This window comes from Salvia hispanica, chromosome 6 (assembly GCF_029641045.1).
Source record: "Salvia hispanica isolate PSC_SH4W2 chromosome 6, Shi_PSC_v1, whole genome shotgun sequence".
Lineage (NCBI taxonomy): Eukaryota > Viridiplantae > Streptophyta > Magnoliopsida > Lamiales > Lamiaceae > Salvia > Salvia hispanica.
Window position 1 is genome coordinate 17,696,891 of NC_142697.1, and position 9,242 is coordinate 17,706,132.

Consider the following 9,242-nt stretch of genomic DNA (forward strand, 5'->3'; position numbering starts at 1 on the left):
TTGATAATTTGCTTGTATACTGTAAACTCTCCTTATTTAATGAGAATAATAAATGTTTTCTTCATGCTCTGTATTTTACTTTAATGGGCATTGACTGTTTTAATTATATTTAATTAAAATACCAGAAAGTAAAATCAGTCTAAGTCTTCTACATTGAAAGGCTGGGTCGTGGAACAGGTCATCAGAGTAGGTGACTCAGCCGGAACCTTGTAGAAGTAAAACTTTTTCACAACCTAAATAGACTTTTGCTACCTATCGCGAAAGGTTGCAGTGTCCATCCGAAAGTCATCTTTACCTTGAGAATGACTAGTGACATTGGTGTGGTATAACATTTAAAGGATCTAAAGTATAGACATGTCATTTTTGCTATCTACTGAAAGACGATGTTAATATTTCTTAATCATTGTAATAATATAGGACATACGTTATCATACGTTGCTTTTGCTTTGACTTATCACTAGGTGTGGGTTTTTCGCCACCCTATATTTATGATATCTGGGCAGTAGTAATTAATAACTAGTACGATGTTAGTTTTATTATTACATTGACTCGTGTACTTTCACGGTTTGACTATATCCCCAAGAGGTGTTCGAGAAAAGTTCTATTATTTGGAAACCCAGCCGGTTTGAATTTAATCCAATAATAATAGTAAAGCAAAGTATATTATTTTAATAGACATCTCGTACTAGACAAATTCTTGGAAATAAACTTCCTCCGTCCCGCTTTAGGAGTCCCGGTTGATCAATTTTGGGCGTCCCGCTTTAGGAGTCCCGGTTGAGATAAATTAATAAAAAATGCCTACAAAGTGTTAAAAGTGGGTCCCAACATTCACTATAACATTTATTTATTGGACACTCGATTAAAAGTGGGTCCCAACATCTACTACTATATTTATTTATTACACACTCAAACATTTTTTTCTTAAAACTTGTGCCCGACTCAACCGGGACTCCTAAAGCAAGACGGGGGGAGTATTAATTAATTTAAAGTCCATAGCAGACTACAAATTAATTAATGGATATAGAAAGTCTTAAACACGGGAAATAATATATTAAAGAGGTTAAACTGGATTGCTTGTAATCACAGATTGGGTGGGCGGTCAATATTTCATCTATAGTGGCACAAGAAATATTGCATTGAACTTATATTAAATTATGAGTTACTATAATTTAATTAGTAAGTAAGGTCCAAATGGGGAGGCCCAATCCAAGCCCTAGAGATCCCTAACCTAGCCCATCACAAACTCTATAAATAGGGATGAAGGAGATGTGACATTACACAATACCTAAACCTAGCCTCCAAACTTGCAAGATTTCCGAGCTCCTCACTAATAGGAGATTTTGACATTGCAAAGAGTGTGCAATTGGTTTTTCTTATCTTCTCCTTCAAGATCTTTATAATTTCTAATAGATTCCTCCAATAAGGAAGTTAGATCTAGAGTTGAGTCATAGGTTAGAAGATCTTTGGTTTTGCAATAAAGCTTCAAGATCTACATGTGGAGAAGTAGCAAACCACTTCGTTCTTTGGAGAATCAAAATTGTAAGATTCAATATCATAATTTAATATTAAAATTATGAAATTGAATCGATTCACATGATCTCCTATATAGAATTTTTTGTGAATTTATTTAATTTGCAATTTTCGCTGTGCAAATCCCAACAAGCCGAAGCCATGAAATTCTTCCAATTGACGCCACTGGAGAAGGCCAAGGTCATCGGCCCCTACGACGACGTCGAATGGGTCGAGTACCTCCTCTTCTCCGCCAACCCCGACCTCGCCTCCCGCAACCATAATTGGGATTAAAAACGTTGACCGTTAAAATTTGACGGAATAGTTAACTTTAGGTTGATTGTGGTCCTAGTTGAAAAGTATGGAATTCAAAATTTCAAAAAATAATATCTAAGACCAAAATCGCAAAATGAGCATATATTCAAGACCAGTTTTGATTTTTAAGCTTTTATTAATATAAAGAATGAAATGATAAATGATAAAATTGACACTAAAGTGAATACTACTACTAATAAAATATATCTAGAATAAGAGAATAATCACACACCCTAGGATGTTGTCGGTGTAAACCAAAACACTACTCTCGCTTCTCGAAAAACTCATCACAAATATGGTTGTTGAAAATGAAAACATCCCAGCCCAAGACCAACTTCGGCTACAAGATGGTGATGAGCGAGCAGGAGATCAACAGAATTAAGAGGCCGTTTCTGTTCGACTTGAATCTCCCGCCGCCGCTATTCTGAACCTGGCATACATATTGATGCTGCTGTATGTACAGGTTTAGGAAAATGTAATCATCCCATTCCCATTCCCATTCCCATTCCCGCGGTGGCTATTTATTTCGGATGTATTTTTGTTACTAGTACTATGTGCTAAAACAAAATGGAATACTCCATATGTTTTTGTATTACACAATTTTACTGTTCATTATGATTTAGTCACGTGAAAATGTTTTTATTAAGTGCAAAGAATCTAATTGTGGAGAGAGAGGATAATCAATAATGCTCTCTTTCCAAGGAATCTGGTGTCAAGAAAATGAGTCCCTATATTCTCTAGGTATGATTAATCATAAAGTGAGGTGTTCCTTGTCAAAAATAATTAAATGTATCGAAAATTTCTATTTATTTATATTAATCTTTGAGTTATTGATTTTAGTATTTTACAATAAATATATTTCGAATTGGTCATAAATATAAATAGATATTTGAACTAATAAAATGTTGATTAATAAGGAGGAGGAGTAGTATTTTTCTGGCTAGGACATCGATCTGACGATCTCATACTCTTTATTGACTACACTTTGAATCTATTATTAGTCCAGTCCACTTTTTCTGTAGCATAGTTGAGGTGATCCATGACCAAAACCGTTTCTTTCCTCCTTATTTAATTTGGATGTGTGGGGCCAGCCTTAATTCATGCAGTATACTTGTCCCAATTAATTGTATTAGTAGTAGTAGTAGTACTTTTTCTTCATTTGAGCTAAGTTCTTTTAAGCATTGACCACGCATCACTACTTATCATTTCAATTAATGCGTGTCGTATGGTAGAAGAAGAACGGATATGCATTTTTTTTTTTTTTGTAATTAATGATATGTAGATGTATTTTTATAATAGGGTGAACGGTAAATTTAGCTCATGTTACTATCATTTTGCGGTTCTTAATGAATTTTAATAGTAATAATATTAGTTTGTAGATATAATATAATATTCTTAAAAAACTTTTTCACCTAATATCATAAACTACTGTGGCCCAATATTTTAACTGGTTTTGGCCCAATTAAATGAGTGACGTACGGCCTAGCTCATGCTACTTTTATTTTGCGGTTCTTAATTGATTTTAATAATAATACTTTTACACTATATCATAAACTATTGTGGCCCAATTTTTGAACTGGTTTTGGCCCAATTATACCTGAATCACCAATTCAATGTGAATACGTGAGTTATGTTTGTTCCCTGAGATTATTCACTCTCGACATCTCATTGTTCTAATACTCTTTCTTTCTAGTGAGTAACGTCATGTCTTCTGTGATATCTGTCTCCAATAGTTCTCCTCTCTCTAATTTTTGCGAGTGTTGAACGACAATGTCTGTAGCAGAGGTTAATCCAACCATATGCATTCTGATTCGCTTAGTCGGAGGAGATTTCAGCGATTCATGTGAGAGAGTGATAGCTGTGAGGTGGTTGCATGTTGTAGTGGTGACCGTTGTGTGGTAGTGGGTGCGACATAGGGACTAGGGTATCTGAGATCTTCAGTGAAAGTGGGTTCGTTAGTGGTTTGTGCTTTACGCGTTTCTTTTACTGCTTCTCATAGATCTATCAGATTGTTATCTACTGACTTGTGCTTTATACTAGTGAGTAGTGAATGGCTTGGACTTACATCGGCTCCAGATCTAAGTGTAGCTTAAGCTCTTATTGTATCTTACTCTTATTTACCTACCCGAGAGGTTGACCATCTCTCCATCTCTAGCCCAAAACAGGTCTCGCTAAATACTCAACTTTGATAATTTGATTCCTACCACTTTTATGTTCTTTTTTAAATTTTCTGCCTTAAACAATATTTTCGTCTATTGACTATATATTTTATTTAGAAAGAAAAAGCACTTTAAAAATAGTAGTAATAAATTATTCATAGGACACTTTCTTTGTAATTTTATTTTATTTTTTTTATCAATTTCCTCTTTTCTTTTTCTTCCTTTTTATTCTAATATCTTTTTTCATCTTTATTCTTCTTCCTTTGTCTTATTTTTTCTTCTCAGTATAATAACTTATTTCAAAAAATAATGAGAGATCTTCAAGCTCATTTTAATGACAATTTTTGCTACAATATTTTGGTCAAGACCATGAGTTGAATCAATTCGATCAATTGAACCGTCAATCAATAGCTTCGGTTCATTTATCGATCCAATTTTTTAAACATTGAAATACATCATCTTTACTGGATAAATATAGTCCTGGGTCAAAATTCTAGAAGAGACAAAATATTTATTATTATTAGTATAATTAAATTTTACTATGAATTCATATATATTCTTTGTGAATTTCAATTTATGTTCAGCTCAATTAATGTTTTGGATAATTATTATAATTAATGTCTAAAACCCCTAGAGTAAGATGTTTAAATAAAAACTTTTCTTATTATGAAAATTGAAAACTATTTTCCTTTATTAGATAATGATGAGTTCATATTTATTGTTGGATAAGTGTAGATATGGATTAGACTCTTTTAGGGAACTGAAACTTTAATTTTTCAGTGAACTTAATTTTTACTCTAAATACAGTCACTTTGTGACCAATTTACTTTCAAGGACATGAAACTAATATTTCAAAATATAAATGCAAAACAAATTTAGAAATCATTGTACTATATCGTCATTGTACTAATATATTTTATTTTATCTTTTTATAATTTTTTGATTCATTAAAACTCTTGTACTCAATGTATTTTGTTTTACAAGGACAAACTTAATCAACAATTAATAAAAGAGCCTAATGAAATAAAATGTACTATAAAATTATAATGAAATAAAATGTACTATAAAATTATAATTCCATCACAGATCTAGAAATTATATTTAAAATAAAATTTACAAGGAGTATAAGATAAACAAGGATAGTTTTCTTAGATAAACAAGAAAGTCGAACAAGTTGCGAAACGGTCCCATAAAACTATAAGCATTAATAATCTAAAATACTCCATGATTTGAACAAACGCGAAATTAAATCTCAAAATAAGAGACATAATAATGTATTAATGTGGGTTGCCTCTAATCATAATAGTATCCTCATTCTATAATATAATTTAAAACTTTAAAAATACTACTAATAACAAAAAGATTTAATAATTTTAAAAACCAAAACAAAGGGCAAGATATTCATCATAAACATTGCATCAAACTTCCCAAACATATTCAAAATCGACTCCCCCTTATTTGCTCGTAAAAATGTTGTCAAACAAACTTCTCGTAAAATTTGTAACTATCTTAGAAACTAGTTCAAAAAATAAAATTCAGCCCAGTAGAATTCAATCTATACTAAATGCAAAAACAAAGTAAATAGCCAAGGAAAAGCATAAAGCTAAAAAATCAGTACCATAGAAATCCACCAACTTCTCAAAAAACAAAACATGAAAACAGTCAGTTAAAGATTGATTGGAATAACTTTTTTCTTACAACCAAATCTTGATCGAGTTCATGTCTTACCAACGTCTAGAACTAGAAGCCTTGAAGAAAACAGCGACGCCCAGCTTGCCCCTGCCTCAGCTCAAGCAGCTTATGTACAGAACCAATCAAGTCTAATTTAGAAGATGATTTCTGAACAACAACAATATCCCCTGCAAATCATGCGTTGGCCGACTGTGAAGGCAGCCTTGGGTGATTGTGTTCGCCTTCATAAGTGACTATGAGCATCGCAGGATCTTCCAAGCATCGCTCCACATGTTTCCTAGCCGGGCACCCTCTCATGCTACTGCATTTGTAGTATCCCCTGCAGATCAAACCATTCATCGTTTCAATCAAGGATGAAAATCGATGGAATAACAAGACTGATTCACTTTGTCATTTGGACAAAGAAAAAGACACTGATACCACATTACATCTACAAGGCCAAAAAACCAAAACCACTAATAAAAGGTTAAATTGTAAGTTTAGGGAAGTTCTAACAGAGGCCAGTAGCAAGCAGGAAATCATTTGCCTCAACTATATGCGAAAACATCAAGAAGTTGAAACATAAATATATCAAGAAAATTCCAAACCACATTGTGACTGCAAACTAACAAGCATCATCTCAACAATAAGCAGTTTGAATTGCTACTATAAAAAATTACAGCAGGCCAATAATCACGCAATAACATGAAGTGTGTATCAAGCCATACCGGGGGTGAGGAGAGCCTTTGATTGGTTTCTGGCCATACTTCCTCCACGAGTACTCATCAGGGGGAATATCAGCAATCTTGTTGCTTATAGCAGGCACTTTGATTGACCTTTTCACTCTATGCTTCCTGCATTAACATCACACAAATTAGACTAGATAGCAAATTCAAAGCAATCACCGGGCAAAAAGCTATAACAAGCACCTCTTCTTAGAGCAATGACATCTGCCACTGCCTCCACATTTAACACTTCCATCCTCTCCCCTCCCAGAACACCTCCTCTTCTGATGAAACGAAGCCTGATCAGCAGACCGCGCTGCACCAATCAAACGGAAGGCACTCCCATCCATGTTTGCCACGCTACCATCCATACTCAATGAGGAGATGAAAGACCTAGTTGAGGACATTGTAGGGGTGCACGAGGAGCTATCAAAGTTAAGGCTAATGCCGCTATTGCTACGCCTATACATAAGCTCAGCCTGCTGCTGCTGCTTCAACTGCTGAAACCTCTGCTGCTGCTGCAAGAAATGGTAATTGGGCAGCGGTGTTTGCTGCGAGAGGCGGAGATTCTTTCCATGGGAGCTCAATTCCAAAGAAGGGTTTCCCAATGTGAGAGAATTTTTGGCTACGGATACAGATTCTTGGCGTGAATTGGGATTGATCTGAAGCATATGAAGGGGTTTAGGGTGCTGCTGATCATCATTCTGGGAAATGGGGGTTTCAAGGAATATGGTTGGAGGGAAATGAGGCTGGAATTTGTTGCTCTTTCTGACTCTAGCATGACCGCAGCTTGAATTGAGGAGAGAGACTACTTTCTTGAAACGCTGCACAGCCTCCCCTGTTTGTTGCACTAAATTTCTACTCAAATTTTGATCTTGAGCATGGTTTAAGATGCTAATCACTCTATGGCAGCTCTCTACAGCTGCAGTATTTGCCTTTTCAACCTCATCCATCACCACAACCCCACTAAAACAAGTGACAGATTAAGATCAAATAATTCAAAACCCTAATTCCCAAAACCAACTTCAAGCAAAACATGACATAAAAACAGAAGGTGCTACAATTATACAAAACACACTGATTCCATTTCAACAAAGGTAGAAACTGAAAATAAAAATGCCGAAACCAAGTGATTTAAGCGGAGATTGGAAAAAAGAGCTTCATTTTTGCAAATCAACTAAAAACATCGAGATGAAATCAATCAAACTTCAGCAGAAAATTCAAGCTGGTGAATGAAGATTAAAAAAGGCAGAAAATAAAATAAAAGAAAAAAGTGTGGAACAAACGGACCTTGAGTTGAGTTGGGAAAAAATGGTGTTGGTTAAACCCCAGATTCTTTGATTTTTCCGTTGTGTTGTTTATGGGATTGAAAGGTGTGAAAGAGTAGACTTTTAGCTTCGCTTTGGCAGAGAATTGACACGACCCAGAAAATGAAAATACAAAAAGATGCAATCTTACCAATATTTATAGTCCTAGAGTTGCAAATTATTGCCAGTGAGAGAGCAATAAATGCATAATTCTAGAGAGAGACACAGGCAATGGCATTTAATATATAAATCCATGAGAGAGAAAGCTGGGAAGTGAAACTGCCGTCTCTGTCGCAGATTTCAAAGTGGGGCCAATATCTGGAATTAGTTTCTTTTTTTTTAAATTTAATTATTTTAAAATGCATTAATATTTGCATTTATACTTCCTCCATTTTATAAAACTAGCAACTATTTACATTTTGCGTCGTTTCTTAAAAATAGAAACTTTAGAATTTTTCTATTGTAGGACATGAACCCCAATAATCACTAACTCTACTTTTACTATTTTTTCTCTTCCTCTCTCTTACTTTACTTATTTTTCTTTTTCTCTCTCTTACTTTACCAATTGTGCATTAATATCTGTATCGTTTCAAATGTTACTGTTTTTTGAATAAAGAGGGAGTATAAATCTAGAGAATACTTACTCAGTCCCACAAGAATATGCACTCTTTTCTTTTTAATAAATATGCACATTCCAATTTTAAAAATTCTCTTCTCTTTATTCACGTGGTACTCATTCTTCACAAACAATACATTTTTTTTCTTTCTATCTCTTTCTTCCTTTTTTTAATTATGCATTAAAACCTTTAACCAAAATGCATACTTTTGTGGAACCACTACAAGTGAGGTATTACTATTTGGACATTATTTTGTAAAAGTAATAATAAATAGCTAGGTAAAGATATAGTAAATCAAGTAAAATAATAATAATATATATACGAGTTTCTTGTATTTTTTTTTATTTTACTTTTTCTCTACTTTAATTATTTATTATTATATTTATAAAATAAGGGGAAAAATAAATGTTAGTAGTGTGACATTGAGAGTATTGTTTACTCCACTAATTATTTTGGGGGTTTGTATAACTGCGACGCTTTCGCTACTTCCGATGCAAGACTTATGTCTTGTCCTTCTGCTTTTGAGAGCATCTATTCCTATTTTAAATTCTTTTTCTATTCTTAGTTGACAGTTTTATTTTTCTTTTGCTCGAGTTGATTCAGGACTTTAAAATTTTAACCACTATATCTAGGTCTTTTAGTTCCATTCAAAAAAATTCACAAATTTCCAAAGATATTTCATTTAAAATGGCATATTTATAAATATAAAAATAGCATTATTTTTAAAAAAAATTACCACTTAACACGTTAAAAAAATTACATAAAATTTCTTGTTGAAATAGAATTACTCTATTTTAAATGGGACATAGTACGTAGTTTGTTACCCCCTCCGTCCACTAATACAAGATCTTATTTGACTGGCTATGGATTTTAAGATATATAGTGAAAATTATTAGTGGAAGGTGAGTTATAATTTTATAAATTAATTTTATAATTAAA

General features: G+C 33.4%; 1 protein-coding gene across 3 annotated transcripts; it reads right to left on the bottom strand.

Moving 5' to 3' along the window:
- Positions 1–5,581: 5,581 nt before the first annotated feature.
- On the bottom strand, positions 5,582–7,957 carry WRKY21 (WRKY DNA-binding protein 21). Of its 3 annotated transcripts, none has more exons than XM_048108083.2 (4): positions 7,838–7,957; positions 6,584–7,345; positions 6,383–6,508; positions 5,582–5,994 (listed from the first exon to the last, which is right to left on the bottom strand). In XM_048108083.2, the coding sequence occupies exons 2-4, from the start codon at positions 7,330–7,332 to the stop codon at positions 5,850–5,852; spliced, it is 1,020 nt and encodes a 339-aa protein (XP_047964040.1). In that variant the 5' UTR covers positions 7,333–7,345; positions 7,838–7,957; the 3' UTR covers positions 5,582–5,849. The 3 variants fall into 3 exon arrangements, with proteins under 3 accessions (XP_047964040.1, XP_047964038.1, XP_047964039.1); XM_048108081.2 differs by having other exon boundaries at positions 7,670–7,896; XM_048108082.2 differs by having other exon boundaries at positions 6,584–7,896.
- Between the last annotated feature and the right edge of the window lie 1,285 nt (positions 7,958–9,242).

What these genes read in the sequence shown, in the direction of transcription:
- WRKY21 (XM_048108083.2), bottom strand. Translation starts at nt 7,332, where the DNA reads ATGGATGAGGTTGAAAAGGCAAATACTGCAGCTGTAGAGAGCTGCCAT. An exon ending in TGTCATTGCTCTAAGAAGAG is followed by an intron (nt 6,509 to 6,583) that starts GTGCTTGTTATA and finishes ATGTTAATGCAG; the next exon opens with GAAGCATAGAGTGAAAAGGT. An exon ending in AAAGGCTCTCCTCACCCCCG is followed by an intron (nt 5,995 to 6,382) that starts GTATGGCTTGAT and finishes TTTGATCTGCAG; the next exon opens with GGGATACTACAAATGCAGTA.